This window comes from Annulohypoxylon truncatum, assembly GCF_022578515.1.
Source record: "Annulohypoxylon truncatum strain CBS 140777 unplaced genomic scaffold F4807scaffold_18, whole genome shotgun sequence".
In the NCBI taxonomy this organism is placed as follows: domain Eukaryota; kingdom Fungi; phylum Ascomycota; class Sordariomycetes; order Xylariales; family Hypoxylaceae; genus Annulohypoxylon; species Annulohypoxylon truncatum.
In genome coordinates this window covers 452780-469193 of record NW_025953804.1, presented here as the reverse complement: position 1 = coordinate 469193, position 16414 = coordinate 452780, and the positions used below count along the sequence as shown (strand labels likewise).

Sequence of the window (16414 nt, the reverse complement as noted above, 5' to 3'; positions counted from 1 at the left end):
CGCGTACCTGAACTTGCCTCTATTAAGTCTTAACGCCGACTAGCTCCTTCACCTCCAGCTCTTCGGTTTTTGCAATACTAACCTTATAACCCTATGTGAACCTCCTAAATCAAGCTTGGGAAGTATCGACTGAGTCTGCATTGAGAGAGGATGAAGTTTCCACGTTTCTCGCCCAGCTATCTCGAATCTCCCCTCTTCCAGTATCCACTGATGGGCAGCTCCAGTACATTTTAAAATACACCCTTTACGAGTCTAACACAACTTCAAATCAACAATGTATGCCCATTATAAAGTTACTAATAAAGGAGTCCTCTAAATTCCTTTCATCATGCGTCCTCGAGTGCAACAAAAGCCTGTCAATGGGAGCCGCTTATTCCAGATGCCCATTATACCAAGCGCTATGTTAGGAACGTCCTTGGCGTCCAATCACCGCGATTCATGTTGCGAACATAGCTTGAAGGAAGAGTATATTAATCGGATATACGATCTTAAGTTAATACTCTACGATCGTTTTTTATGACAACACGCCCTGCCGACTGTACAGGTACAGATCGAAAAATCACCAACTATCATGTTTTCCCCAAGACAATGTAGGAACCTAGTAAACGCCATTTTACTACGCCCTACCGAGTATGTTGGCTTCATAAATCGTCGTCGTTTTCCCGGTATTATCATTCACGATCTAGTTCGCAAGTCATCAGCTCTGATATAACGACGATCTGATTATCTTAGGAGGACTCACCTCGTAACGTGGATTATCCGAGCTGGCTTGGACGTTTCTGTCCGCTTGCCTTCCTGGTTCGGTGAGGACATCGCTAATTCTACCAATACTCTCCGGTGTATTGGAGTCAGGGCCTTATCAAACATTAGCGTTCGAATGAAGACATTACTCCTTACTTACCCCCAACAGGTTTATACGTGACCATCTGTCCCTTCTTATATCTGGGAGCCATCTTTGCAGGTTTTCGACTGATTTTCAAATTATAGGTGTTCAGCGGCCATACAATCGAGTTAACCAGTATAATAATGGCTGTTAAGATGAAGGCTAGTTAGATGGGCTTGCCAGTTCATATACGCCAGACAGTCAAGCGTGCTACGTGAGTCGAAAGTTTGAGAGACGTCACGGCATATACATTGTCAGCATCATCTCTTAGCTGATGATATCATCGTGAGGTACTCGATGAACTAGACTCGGCCAACAACGCAGTGCTTAGCCAGAATATCAAGTAATATATACAACATCCCGGGACAATATGCTCAAACATCGTCATGTCGTCGAACCTATTCCATCAGCAAAGCGAACTATTGCGTCGTCTTCATAAGACCCATATTGCAATAACACATATTGCTCATAGCATCTTTCACATGTTTCCTATTCTTAGCCCTCGTACGGCTCGTATGCGTATAGACGAGTAAGTTCGGTCGAGGATATTGTTGAGGGCAGAATATGTTCCCGTTCTATAGGATCGACTTATTAGTACGACATCGCCGATGATAACTGAGACTATGCCTTCTAAGGGAATAAACATCTATGTCATCGACGAGAAGCTCGATGCCCAGGAATGTCGTGCCCACCATATGCGGTTTACCACGACTTTAGAACTTAACTTCCCAAGATGAGACGAGATGGCATGTTAGCCAGTCACAATATACTACGAAATCTGCAGAAAACACTCGAGCTGGCCGTAAAGCCATATGACTATACAATTTCTCAGGAGATGATCACATTCGAAAGTCCTCAGAGGATGAATCCAACCCTTGAGCATCCGAAATCAAGTAAGATATTTGGGGCCATGGTTCGGACGACAATCTTGATGACTGTCAGACTGTGCGCTCTTTAACGATGTCAAACCAAATCCGAAACAAACCCGGACACACAAGCACAGAATCGGCTAGGACCCGAAGCTTGACTTAACCTTAATAGTGCAGAACCAAGATCTTGCAAGGGTTCCATTGGTCCATTACCACCCACCTAGTGAGATAGACAGGGGTGCTCCACATTGTATGCATCATTTATAAATTTCGATTCATACGCTAACGTTTGAAGGGTTACACACTTAGTTTGAGAGTTTTGCGGCTCTGGTAGTCGTTTCATAAGCTAGGACTGCGAGGCTACTATATGGAGTTTCTCGAAACGACCTCAACTCCGTTTCTCGAGAAGATCGCTTCACCACTTAGAGAAGCAACGTTTCCACCGATTATCTGAGATGAGTGGCGTCTCTTGAAGCTCCGGCCAGTATCAACCTCGTTGTGATCTTTACCTGAAAGCCCCTGGTGAGACGGTAACGAAAGAACGATTCGTTTTAACACAACCGGATAGCTAGCCACAAGAGGGTCTAAGACTGATCCGCCGTAGGGTGGCTTCGTTAAGAAAGTTCAAGTTGACATCGGAAGAATGACACTTAGGTACGGTTGAACTGATATTGCTTCCGGTGTTCGTATAACGACTTTGGACGATCGGGGACGGGTATGAGAAAGTGAGAGTTGGGCCATTGAACCCAACCCTAGCACCGAGGAGTCTCATGAGCCGCATTTCATCACCACTTGGCGAAATTCGAAGGCTCGAGGAAACCAGTCCGCAAGGCACGGATGGACATAGGAAGTGAGATCGATCATACGACGAGATCTCATAGCAATGGCATGACGGCTACCTCGAGTTTATATATCCGACTCTTGGGAATACCATATAGAAGTGGCCTGATTTTTTACGATCGTACGATTTTTTCTTGAGTCCTGCCAAACATAGAGAAGGGGCATGGTGATCTAAGGACAAGACGAGCAGGGCCAGCAACGTGGGCATCATGCTGATGTGCTGCTAAAGCTGTGGCTTCTCGGGTCCCGGCAGTGCCAAGCACGCACATTGTACCTACGTACATACGGGGTGCATCCCAAAAAGGCGGGTCAGAAATACCTATCACGTTATTGGTAGGCGTTGTTATCGACAAAGTCCGGTCGATGTTCCATGCAGTGATTTGGTACATGCATATCCGTTCATGGTGCAGATTAGTTGACGGGATCTCTCCCTTGTCAGCCCTTGTACCTACCAGAACAGGGGTTAGAGGGGGTTAGAGAGGGGAGGAAAAGGCACGTTCTCTACAACGGGATAGGCTAAACCTGTTGTAGTCTCTTCAAGCTTGGCGGTGGGCAAGGATCTTGAGAAAGTTGAGGGTATCACAAGCCCTTCGCATCTTATTGGTCGCATGCAATATTCCGACTTTTCGATGGACGAATCCGAGCCGAGCAGCAACCGCCCGCGCTGGCTAACCGTCCCTCTAGCACTGTTCCATTATTATCCCAGACCTCAATTAATCAATTAATTGGCTTTCACCACAGGTCAGACCTTTGGCGCCTATTTTTGCATATTGAAAGATTTCTACCTAATAACCCCCCGAACGTCCCATCCGGCTCCGACAATATGGTTCATATCATCATCATCTTTTCGTCTTCTTTCAATTCATCTGCGCCGTTAGGTGTACTCAGCTTCCCGCAGCAAGGTACGCGCGCGGACATACATTTTTAGGCGGAATTAGGGACAAGCCCTCCCCCCTGTCGAAACAGCACAGAACACCACTTCTAAACGCTGCTCGTCTCAACTCCATCCCCACAATACCAGACTGTGGGCTAATGTCAGTTGCGTATCTGGCATGCGTCTGATCGAAATCAGTATTTTTTCGGACGCATATCTGATACCTCATCGACGACTTGCGAAACGCTCCGCTTCGGTTTGATCAACTGGAACTATTCCACTTTAATCGTTGGTCGTCCATTGAGAGGTCCATTGTGTATCTACCTCGCAAACTTTGATGAGGAATCTTCGATACCTCTTCGTAATCAGCCGTCGACATAGACCCTAGTCTGTCATCTCTGGATATTCCCACTTGCTAGACCCTTCCCGTCCCGCGAATTAAAACGAAAAGGTCCAGTATCGTCGTCGATTAACTTAAGGTTTCATGGGCTACTATCTTCCGAATTATTGAGAGCCCCTTGATCCCCTGCAAAGGGCTGTCCCTAGTCTATCGAACAAGCTCCGGATCTTCATACATCCATACAACCCTTGCCCTGCTCTTTGGACCGTGGGCTGTGGATCTCGCCTGATCGCATTGCCACGTCCTGATCCTGTCATCCTTTATGACTTACTCCCCGCCCGCCCAACCTTAACTTCTTATTCCTTCTGTTGGTCCCTCGCGCGGCAACCAGGACGTAGAAAGAATTACGCTCTCACCCGAGACTTTCTCTACTCCGCCATCTTTCCTTCGTCTCCTGCTGGCTCAGATCGCTCTTTTAGTTCGATTTTTGTTTATTTCTAGGTGCGCTCGACGTTGGATAATAGGCATTTTTAATAATTACAACTTGGAAAGAGAGGATATAAGGATAGAAGGCGATATTGGAAAAAAGATTTTGGAATATTATCGTCGTTCGACCCGTCCACTCGCTTCGAACGCCTTCGCCAACGATCGCCATCTGGAATTGCAGAATCGCGTCGCAGGTCGACACTTTTTAATCTGATTTTACGTTTTTGGTTGGAGAAGGAGAATTGATAGTCACCATGGGTCTTCTCGAGTTATTCAAGAAGCAGCTCACTGCTAGCAAACTTATCTTCCACATCCTGTTTTGGGGAATCCACTGGTTCTTCTTCGCCTTCGGATGGTACGTTTTCCTGTCGTTTTCTTGGCATTGTTCTGGCAACTGATTATAATACAGGTACAAGCAGGATGCCGATCCCAAGTTGGCAGCCCTGAATACACTGAAGTACTCCGTGTGGTTCTCTCGAGGTGCTGGTTTGGTTTTGGCGATTGACGGGACGTTGATTTTACTACCAGTTTGCCGAACAATAGTGCGATGGGTACGGCCGAAGATCAGGTGGCTACCTCTCGATGAGAACATCTGGTTTCATCGTCAGGTCGCGTACGCTATGCTGATGTTTACTGTCATTCACGTTGCTTCTCACTATGTCAAGTAAGTCCCTTCAGTCCGTCTCTGGGAAATGTCCGAATCTAACTTTAGTAGCTTCTACAACGTGGAGAAGACGCAAATTCGACCCGTCACCGCAATTGAGATTCACTATACCCAAGCTGGTGGTGTCACAGGCCATGTCATGCTCCTTTGCATGCTGTTGATGTATACTACCGCGCACCACCGCATCCGCCAGCAATCATTCGAGACCTTCTGGTATACGCATCATCTGTTCATCCCGTTCTTCCTTGGACTTTACACTCACGCTGTTGGATGCTTCGTCCGTGACTCCGCCAATGCGTTTTCGCCATTTGCTGGTGAAATCTTCTGGGAGCATTGCATTGGTTATCAGGGATGGCGATGGGAGTTGTTCGCGGGAGGCTTTTACCTGATCGAGCGTCTTTACCGTGAAATTCGTGCCAAGCGTACCACTAAGATTACTCGAGTGGTCCGCCACCCTTACGGTAAGAAAAGTCCAACACTAAGATGTTACCCTGATATTAATACCTTTCAGATGTCGTGGAAATCCAGTTCGAAAAGCCCTCTTTCAAATACAAGGCTGGCCAATGGCTTTTCCTCCAAGTTCCCTCCGTCTCCAGTTACCAATGGCATCCTTTCACGATCACGTCTTGCCCGTACGATCCGTATGTTTCGGTCCATGTTCGACAAGTCGGTGATTTTACTAGGGCGTTGGGTGACGCAGTCGGTGCTGGTGGAGCGCAGTCCAAGCTTTACGAAGGTGTCGACCCCATGGGAATGTATGAAGTTGCTCTGCAGAATGGACAACAAATGCCTAGTCTTCGAATCGATGGACCCTATGGTGCCCCAGCCGAAGATGTATTCGAGAACGAAATCGCAGTGCTCATCGGTACCGGTATTGGTGTTACGCCATGGGCGTCTATCTTGAAGAACATCTGGCACTTGAGAAACAGCCCGAACCCGCCCAGGCGTCTGCGTCGTGTTGAGTTTATTTGGGTATGCAAGGACACAGGCTCGTTCGAATGGTTCCAAACACTACTGTCGTCCCTCGAGTCTCAAAGTAACGACGCGGCTCGTATTCCCGGCAGCAATGGTGTAGAGTTCTTGAAGATTCACACCTATCTAACCCAGAAACTCGATATGGACACCACCCAAAACATCGTCCTCAACAGTGTCGGTTCCGAAGTCGATCCCCTGACTGAACTCAAGTCGCGTACAAACTTCGGCCGACCCAACTTCCAGCGAATGTTCGAGGCAATGCGGGATGGTATCATGGACCGAACGTACATTAACGGTCTTGAGGGCAGCATGCAGACTACGGTCGGTGTATACTTCTGCGGTCCTACGGCAGCTGGTAAGTGCTAAATATACGTTACTCCCTTTGAATTTTGCTAATATTTCTTTCAGCTCGCTCCATTCATAAGGCAGCCAATGTAGCAACATCTAGGGAAGTGCGCTTCCGGTTCTGGAAGGAGCATTTCTAGGTGTATGTGTTCATCATTTGTCGCATATATAGCCATATTTCAAGATTTTATGACGCCGCAAGGGTGGGATATTCTACTATGAATAATCCCGTAGTCTTGGGAGATGGCAGATGGGGAAGATCAGTGAGCAGCTCCTTTTGTTTGGACGCGGCGAGATGTGGAAAGCCATACGACGCTCCGAAAGACCCCTTACTTAATACACAGCCGACTTGGCCTGGAGAGCTTCGGATTTGGTCCTGGGGATGGATGGATGATCTCTACTAGATAGGCTGGGGAAGAAGATTTTCCGGAGAGGGAGATTTATACACTACATTTACTGCATGACAATTTAAATTTATTCCCTTTTAGCTGCCCGTCTTATGTTGTCTGCCATGTTTTCAGAGCTTCGACAAGTGGATGTTCACCGCGTAGGATAAGAACGTCTCCGTCTCGTAGCTAGAGCTTAAGTGTAACTGCGATATTAACGATGAAGACGATAGGTTCATCGGAAATGATTATGGATGACATCTTTATCTCGAGTGACATCAGACGATTTGCAACCACGATGAGGCGAGCTTGGCGCACAGAGCGCTTACTATGTAGTGTCTCCGGCGAATGTGAGACTTGGCGTGTCGCAGCCCGCTGGCCGTTCTCTGGGATTATACGCTGGGATGTGTGTACGCTTAGGGTTCTAGCGCTTCCGGGCTGCTTCATGTCAGATAATCTCGCAGACCTTCTAGAAGGATCGCGGTTCCATAGTTAGGTCTTTGTTCCATATAGAATATTTCGGAGATTTAGTTGTTACCGGTTGGGATGCTTGGAATAGCTATAGTGCTTGGTGAAGCTAATGGCCCCTCTGTCATAGGATGTATCAACGAATTGCCTATTATACTACTCTCTTTAGCTTTTTCTTGGTTTGTTGATGAGTTTGAGTTTGGTACCTAGTGAGGACTTCTTGGATTTACATCGGCTACGTTTATCGGTGTTGGACATAAGACCTGTCATACTACAGCGGTTTCACACCTCAAAGACAGTACACATTGTAACAGTGTGTGTGTGTGTATCTAGGGAGGATACCTAGCATGGTAGAAGGTTATGCGTACCTTTAGGTACGTTATATAACCTCCGTCGCGGTCTCCATGGTCTCGGGGCCCTTATCAGAGGACGGCTCTTCCAGCGTTCCCTTCTTTCAATCATTGTCTTACAAAGCACCAAGTATTTGGCGAAATGAGATTTGATCACATCCCTGAAGTCTAGGTCGCCGTAACCAGCGGCTTTAAGCATGTCGGCCCATTTCTCATCCCTCAGTTCAGTTCTTGCCGCTCTATGTTCCTTTAATGCTTCGACGTATTCTTCGTCATCTAACATACCTAAATACCCCACGACAAGCCTCCTTGGATGATAAAGGCGGCAGAGTATTGTCAACGATCATCCACCAAATCGTCTGGAACTTCTTAACAGGGAAATCGAAGAGCAACTTTCTGATACTTTTATACAGTCGAAGGAGCTGTTTGGGTTGCCCAGCGGAGGACTCGTCTTCTGCCCATATCCCCTTCGCGTCGAGAATATTAGGTATTTATAGATCCGTAGCAATAGGTATGTACCATTCCAAGGCGCTCGAAGAGCTCTAGTTGGCACATTTCTCGATAGCAATCTTCCTTCACTACTCGGGAGAAGTTCTAGGACCCGTTCCATTGTCGCAAGACCACGGAGCGATAATTGGATCAATCTTCGCATTAAGAAGATAAACAAGTGTCAAGATCATCACGGCAGCGCCAGAACATGAAAGGTAGAAGGGCTGCAGGAAGCTGGGCAGTTAAAAACACTCTGCTTCGCAGGACGAGGTGTCGAAGCCGGTCTCTAGATAGAAAGCAGCAGTTAGCGATCAGGGTGTTGACCGGTCTTCACTCTCGCTCGAGGTTGCATGAGAAGTCAGTCAAAATTTCTACACAGTATTCTCTCTACATATGTGTATAGTCAACATGCGATAGCTGTGTCACCTATGGACGAACCCTGACAGCCTGAATGTTGCGCGAGGTGTGATATTTGCCACTTGGTGTTCCAGTGGACAGATTTGCTTTCCTCCTGTTATTTGGAATTATAGATCGGCTAAGAACCACGCCTCTTATCCAACGGTGGCTTGTGTTTTTGCAATGTCTTGGTGAGTTTGCCAGGTGGGCTACTCGCTGACGCAGTGGCGTTAGTAAGTGACTTTCAAGAGAAACTACCTAGGCTAGGATCCGTCACAGGCTGCATAATTCTCGACGAGATGTGTCTATTGCGGCGATAGATTATCCGTGGATAATACGTTTCCTCTGTACGCTGTCTTTGAAACTTCGTCGGTGGAACAGTTATTGGTCGCCTAGGTACATACCTAGGGAGCCACGGGATACAAAGCAAGATAGGGTGACTGCATAACTCGTCGTCGATAAATTACGTACCTAGGTAGAAAAATGATGATGAACACTTTGTTTAAGCATAGACGCTCTGATATGTGCATAACTGTGTTAGATATTTATTTGCCAATGGCATCATTGTGCTTAAAGAGCTAGTGATTGTGCATGGCCGTGTAACGACCAATAATATTGAAATATCCCATATCTAAACTCCACCATAATATTTTTTAGTCAGTTTTCAAGACCGACTTTCGACATTCGAACCTTGGTCTTTACTAAACTCAATGGTGTCTGCTTGGAGATCTAGGTTGGCCCTTTAGCAATCATGGTTTCGAACATACAAGATGATGAAGTGGCTCATAACTGTCACACAGAAACCACGCCGCTTTTATCAAATTCCGAGCCCTTAGAATCAGATACCAGCGGTAGCTGGGGTGCAGAACTATGGCTTCTTTTACAGTACTCTGTTCCTCTTATAGCGACTTATCTTCTTCAGTATTCATATAGCGTTATCACGACCTTCGTCGCAGGTCATCTTAGCGCCGATGCTCTTGCAGCTGCCAGTATAGGTATGACAACAATGAACATCGTCGGATTCGCCACTATCGAGGGCATGGCCACAGCTCTCGACACATTGTGCGCTCAGGCATATGGTTCGGGGAACCTTCCTGGTGTCGGATTGCATGTCCAGAAGATGCTACTTCTCATGACGTTAGCCATCATCCCCATTGGCATCTTCTGGATCTGCTCCCCATGGGTGCTGTCGCTCTTCGTCAGACAACACCATCTAGCCGTGATGGCAGGCTCTTTCCTGCGGGTTAGCCTTATTGGTTTACCCGGATACGCCTCATTCGAGGCAGGCAAGCGGTTCCTCCAAGCCCAGGGGGACTTCAAAGCTGCCTTGTTTGCTATTTCAATATGCACCCCGATCAATGCTCTTCTCAGCTGGTTCTTCGTGTTCAAGATGGGGATGGGTCTCGATGGCGCCGCGTTGGGAGTCGCGCTCACTAATAACCTCCGGCCTGTGCTTCTTCTCATCTACATCCTGCTACCAATGGGAAAATGGTCGCGTCAATGCTGGGGCGGGTTCTCGCGGGACGCCCTCTCCAAGTGGGGACCTATGGTACGGCTCTCATTAGCAGGGTTTGCTGTGAACTTGGGGGAATGGGCCGCTTTTGAGGTGGTGACCTTCAGCACTTCCTACCTCAGCACGAACCATCTTGCGGCGCAATCAGTCGTGATGACAATTTCGATCGTATCTTGGCACATCCCCTTCTCGATGAGCGTCGCAATAAGTACACGCATCGGTCACCTAATCGGAGGTGGCCTTGTCACAACGGCTCAACGCGCGGCCGTCCTGTATGCTGTTGTCTGTACAGTTGTCGGAAGCGTCGATGGACTGATAATACTTGTTCTACGGAACCAACTTTTGACTTTCTTCTCAGAAGATGATGCTGTCGTTGGTATTGCCTCTAAGACTATGCTTACAGTTGCGGCGTTTCAGATTATAGACGCTATCATATGCTGTACTAACGGTTTGCTTCGTGGCCTTGGACGCCAGTCCTTCGCTGCTTGTGTAGTGTTTGTGGTCAATTACTTGGGTGCTGTTCCATTAGCATTGTGGTTAGAGTTGGGCTCACCGGCCTTGGAATTGAACGGTGTTTGGATTGGCCTTGGTAGTGGTATGGTGCTGACCGCTGTCATCGAGGGCATATATATGAAATCAATGAGGTGGCAGGACTGCGTAGCTAGCGTGAAGTCGAGAGAAGGCCTGTAGGGAACATGGTATGATTAAGCACCTACCCAGAGCCTCAGCATGCACGTTTCAATCATGTTGTCTTGGCTACAACATTAATGTAACTCGAAGGGTCTTGTCGTTATATTTTGGATCGTCAAAGAGGCGTGTTGCCTTACCATGTAGTGGAATTATAGGTATGAAATAGATGCAATACCACTCTGGATAAATTGCTCATGTCGTTGTCGGCTGTTTACATGATTTTGGTAAACTCTACGATCACTACCACCGTGTAACCTTTTCCCTTCTCGAACATCAATTTGTCGCAAAGGCGTCTGGTAGAATTAAGTGCTTAGGCGTTCAGCATGAAATTCCGGCCACCCCCAATTCTCTAACTATATAATTTACTTTCTATTCAAATTGAAAAGTTCTGTTGTGAGCGGCAAGATGACGTGCAGAGTCTTATTGAACGCCTCTTATCTTATTTGACACTGGCTGCTAATATCCTTGGTAGGATCGCCCGCGACGCATCTGAATATCCTATCGAGGAAGGCTCAAAGCAGTATGTCGAGATCACGTAGTTTAGCTATGGCGAATGTAAGCCATATACTTTTGGTTCAGCATGAATCTCAATATAGGTCTATTCAGAGACGGACAGCACTTAGTTGATGCTAAGTCTATATGCTCCAATGTCCATTGACCCGGGAGACATCCCGCCGCGTCGTAGCACAGCGGACGTGTCTTTCTTCGTAGCTAGCTCGGTAAACGGAAATAGGTATGCGGCGGCACTATAGTATAGCAGTAAGCCGGCGAATGGGAAGATGCAGGTGACACTTCTTAGTTCAAATGCGGGACGGAGTCCACGCCGGACCCGGCCTATTTGGATTACGCGCACTTTCGACCGAAGAGACGAAGGGCTGACGTTTCGCCGTCAATCAGACTTGGGAGTGTACGAGTTCTGGGGAGAGGGGCATGCAGGCCAATAAACATCCCATTGTTCATAATAAGCTCTGAGACATGGGAAATGAAATCCCTCGTTTGAGCTTGGCGTCGGCGTCGTGTGGCTGCAGTCAGTGTAGGGGTGAACGGTCCGGGAAGCTGGCGTTTCCTCTTTAGTGTTTCTTATAAGGTCTCGGGGCCAACGACGCTGGATCCCAGGTGTTTTGAAAGCCCTGAAGATGAATGACACCGGCGAGGGGCTATGACTTTTAGAAGAATACATGCATACTTCGGTACATATATGCATCTAAGACGAGACTATATAATCTATCCACGTCGATTTAAAGATCTTGGCGGCCCGTCCCGTATTCCAAACCTTACTTTCCCGGGGCAGGAGCGCAACCTGTAATTTCCCCTAATTTTCTCTAAGCCGACCCTGCGTCACATGAACAATGTCCGCTATCTTGTTGATCATCTGGTCCGACTTCTATCCCAATTTAACTGACGTACACACCGACTTTCCTCGAATCCTGTTCATCGTCGTTCCCTAATTGGTGATTATAGGAGGCTGAGCTCGCTAGCGAAGAACCCTTTCGGGCATTTCGCATTGTGCGCATGCGCGTTTGCTCGGCGTAGATGATGCGGTGAAGCAGTACTTTGCAACCCGAAGTCAGAAGGAAATGTGAGTTCGGTGCCAATGTCGTCGACTATGCTTTGATGCTCTTTGGGGGAGACGATATTTGCACCATATTGCTGCTCAAGATCTCATCTTTAGCGAATAGGTGGCCTATGGTTCTATTGTGTATAGAAGCATTATCTGATGTTTGCCAAAAATGAATGTCGAAAGCTGGCTCCCATGATTTCAATGGGCTGATTACTCTTGAATTAGCGTTGACTGATTCGACATTTTCAACGCTTTCGATGTCCAGCTCCTGCGGGGTTGCTGCCACCTGAGCCCATGCTCCAATGCTACGTATATCATCCGAATCTTGCAAATATAACGCCATAATATTGACCTGCAATGATTAATATCAAAGGAATTGATAGTAGACAAGTTTAGCTTAACCGCCGCCGGACAGTCAGTCTCCTTTATACTACATCTATTCTTCCTACTCTATCTATTATTCTGCCATATCCAAAGACTACCTGGAGACCGCCGAGCTCAGCAAGGTGGGAAGTCGGTATTCACGGTGAGGGCCTCGTGCTAGCCGCATACCGACCGAGTCACTGGTCTGAGAAGCGCGCGTCGTGCTTCACCTAATGTGCCGCAAGACCATTACTTGTATACGGGGCGGCCCCGATTCATATAGACGGACCGCGGTGGATTCATAATTCGGATAATGCCAATACCGGATTGGGTGGATGACTACGACCCTACACCATCGTCGACCGACGCTAAGCCGCTATTGACAGGTCCGCCCCATCAGCCCTGTCAGCCCTATAATAGCCCTACCTACCTTATGAGCCGACCGCTCGTCGCCATTTCGACCTTCTTAGCTTATTGGAATATGACATGGCCCCTCGAATTCGATGAGCGCATTTTGCTAATATCGCTTTGGTCTGGGCCTATCCTGTAACTTTTTGACGAGGCCCGCCAAAACTTCTCTTATCCGCTTCAACCTGTTGAGACTCATCCGCCTTGCGTTCCTGCGGCCAATATGGCGAATAATCTCGTAGGGTTAGATGATTTCCATATTAACGACTTAATCAATGAGCCGCCATGGGCTCTCTTCGAGATGGATCTCATGGATGATGGTGACGAAACATTGGAAAGGAATTTAACTTCTCACCAAGCCGTCATTCCTTCCACTACAAGTGACACTGTAGCCGGAGATACGCTTAGCTGTGGTGGTACGCTCGGGAAGAATGTTGAGTGGAGGCGGTCCGATGGCAATGCGCCTTTGGGTAAGTCTAAACCCAACATGGCTGACGTACCCTATCTTGGACTCAAATTCTCAAGATATGAATGATCCAACCGTATTGAGCGAATATGGGTCCTTATTTCTCTTTGTGAATAACCCATCGGTCCACCATCTCGATCTTGAAAATTACGACTCATCAAAGCAAGCTATCATCCGAGCTCTCGCCGCCAAATTCAGTCTTCAATACTCTTACGACGCGTCTCTCGGCGTAATTCAACTTCGAAAAGAGAGCTACGCAGAAGGCTTGAGTCAACACGAACAGCAACCAAAGACAACCCCGAGACTCATCCCCCCTATTTCAACTGAAGGCTCTACATCGTGTCCGCAATGGAAGCCGAGCCATGCAGATAGAAGACAGAACGATGATCTTCCCTGTGTGGATGGAACATTTCCATTGTTCAATAGTGACGTCGCTATGGACGTCGATACTACGTCCAGCGAGTTCAACTTTGGTTAGTTACCACCAGATTGCCTTATGCGATGATGTAACGCGTTACTTATTACCATATAGGAAAGCTCGACTCTTGGGGAGAAGCCAGGGAGTATTCCCTGACTACTCCGCAGTATCAAACCCTTTCAGAGGATGAGCAAGACCAAGCAAGTTCGCGGCCGGCTCCAACTCAACAACCGCGAAGTCCTTGGGTCGGACTGTCCCGCACGCTAAAAGAGGTCGGAGCCTGTTGGAGATGCAAGATTCTTCGAAAGAAGGTAAGGTCATTAGAGCTAACGATAGAATGTATCCCTTGCTAAACTATGCTAGTGTGGTCCCGATCAGCCCTGCAAGGCGTGTCCCAGACCCGGTACAAATACTTCCCGATGGCAGAATATAGGGTGTAAACGTGGTACCCTTTTTGACCACACACTTCGAGTGTCTCTATGCCCAAAGGCCAGCCCGCCTAATGAGGCCGGCATCGATGGTGCTTTCGATGCATTGCAACGGGTATCGAGTTCAGGCCTCTATAGGATTAAGCTGTGTCTTCAAAACGCCGCGGGCCGCCTTGACAACGTTTTTGCTTCTGGCAATGACACATACGCGAAAATCGTCCTCGAGATCCTCTGTTCGTCTATGTCGGTCACGTCCAACACGCCACTGTCTCAAAGACGTGACGTTGAAGGTAATGTCGTTCATATAGCTTGGGGACTCGTTGAAGTTAGCTCGGCGAAAGACATCTTGAATATCAAATCCGTTGAAAACACTCTCGACATCATAAAGGCCGCTGTCACTTATGAGACCGAGTATGGCCTAGTAGGTGACAAGTTCCGATAATATCTTCGCAATTATCCTCAATGTTCCCCGCTAACGTCAATCTGAAACCAGTCGCAAGCTATACCGTTAGCTATTGAATGCCTGAGAAACTGCATTGATATGTTACGATTACAGGACGGCGGCCATCTAATATCCGAGCTGCATGATGATTGCACAGCCGGCATATGCCAGGTGGAAACCTTCCAGGACCTTAGCTCAAACGTCAAATCTTACACTGATGAGTTGTCAAAGGTTATCTTCAGAAAAGAAAATCGGCTCCAAGAGAAAAGATGGTGGTTATCGGTTTTCTACAGCCTCTGGATACAATCCCACGTTCGGCAAACCATCAGATTCGTCGAAACTCAATCAGAAACTCCACTTCACCCAGAGATGAAGAATGCTTGCTCAAACTACCTTCTACTTGCACTAGATCTTTTTGACGCAACATCCACATCATTCGATCCCCTATCTTCCACTTGGTCTCTTGAAGAAGAGCCCCCTAATATGGATCTGCGACTCATTAAGTATTATCGACTTGCTCAAAAGACGCTCAGCGAACTGTGGAGATTCGACATCGGCGGCTCTATCGACTTTCTGAGGAGTCTATATTACGATATGGACACATCCTTGATCGGCAATCCAAGAACGGACTTACCATTTTCACCTATTATGGGCATCGCAAACGATAATCTCGAAGGCCGGAGTCTTTTTAGCCCCGGGATGTTTTCTCAATCCCAAAAGCTTCACGAAAACAAAATCTCGGTTCCGGTGAGGACTAGGTCCGGTGCGAAACGACGCGCAGGATCCCCGTTACAAGAAACGGGATTCATCCGACGTAATGGAAGTTCGTCTAGCATGCTGGACAGTCGAGACGTTCGAAGCCGAGGCATATCAATAGCCAGCCCAGGATCCCCGATGTCCCCAGCTTATTCTTTTGCGTACGGCACCAGTAGTTCAACGAGGTGGAATGGCAGTGGTGACAGCCTGGCCGAGATGGCCAAGTTTGGGACCAGCCCTCCAAACCCTCGAGACCAACTTGACTATCTAAGCCCTTCTAAGACTCACATCCCGTCTTTACACTATAAGAGCAGCACGGAGAGTTTCCTCGAACTACCCAGGACGCTAAATAAGCGCCGACCAACGAGGAACACCTCCAAGAGTGGTCCACAGTGCATGTTTATTTGCGAATGCTGCCCTAAGAAACCAAAGAGGTTTGAAACCATGGAAGAGCTAAGGTAAGAGATCCTTTATCTTAATGGCCACGGTCTGCTCTTTTCAAGACTACCAATACTAATGGTCTCGCAGTGCTCATGAAGCTGAGAAACAGTACCAATGCAGTTTCTGCGGGAACCGCTTCAAGTCAAAGAACGAAGCCGAGCGCCACCAAAACAGCCTCCACGTGCGGCGGCACGCTTGGTCGTGCCTACGACTACGATATACCGACATATTTCAAGAGAGCATCAATCAGCCAAGCATAGCCGACACGTGCGGATACTGCGGGGAGGACTTCCCTCGCAGCGGAGGTGGCACGGCTGGTATGCAAGCCACCGAGCAGGATTGGGAAGACAGGTTAAATCACGCAACGGAAGTCCATAAGTTCAATGAGTGCAACTCGTCGAAGAAGTTCTATCGGGCGGATCATTTCCGTCAACATTTGAAGCACTCCCACGCTGCTACTGGGGGAAGGTGGATAAACGCGCTTGAGAGCGTTTGTATGACTGATATTCCTGCACCGAATGGGTCGGGGGAGGGATCTTGAGGGGTTGGGACTCGGTTTTACT

The 16414-nt window shown here is 47.8% G+C and overlaps 3 protein-coding genes across 3 annotated transcripts; all 3 read left to right on the top strand.

Annotated features, from left to right (window-relative positions):
* Window positions 1-4546: 4546 nt before the first annotated feature.
* F4807DRAFT_451938 (putative FAD binding protein) lies at window positions 4547-6416 on the top strand (the record flags this gene model as incomplete). The annotated part of the gene is made up of 5 exons (XM_048000276.1): window positions 4547-4647; window positions 4702-4956; window positions 5008-5417; window positions 5468-6286; window positions 6340-6416. The coding sequence occupies 5 exons, from the start codon at window positions 4547-4549 to the stop codon at window positions 6414-6416; spliced, it is 1662 nt and encodes a 553-aa protein (XP_047853785.1).
* A 2473-nt stretch (window positions 6417-8889) lies between these two features.
* Window positions 8890-10767, top strand: F4807DRAFT_427800 (MATE efflux family protein). Its single transcript, XM_047998202.1, has one exon. It carries the CDS (start codon window positions 9117-9119, stop codon window positions 10566-10568), a length of 1452 nt encoding a protein of 483 aa, XP_047853784.1. The 5' UTR covers window positions 8890-9116; the 3' UTR covers window positions 10569-10767.
* A 1811-nt stretch (window positions 10768-12578) lies between these two features.
* Window positions 12579-16406, top strand: F4807DRAFT_102051 (uncharacterized protein). The gene is made up of 6 exons (XM_047992645.1): window positions 12579-13370; window positions 13426-13839; window positions 13899-14095; window positions 14148-14633; window positions 14706-15868; window positions 15939-16406. The coding sequence occupies exons 1-6, from the start codon at window positions 13124-13126 to the stop codon at window positions 16390-16392; spliced, it is 2961 nt and encodes a 986-aa protein (XP_047853783.1). The 5' UTR covers window positions 12579-13123; the 3' UTR covers window positions 16393-16406.
* The last annotated feature ends 8 nt before the right edge of the window (window positions 16407-16414 follow it).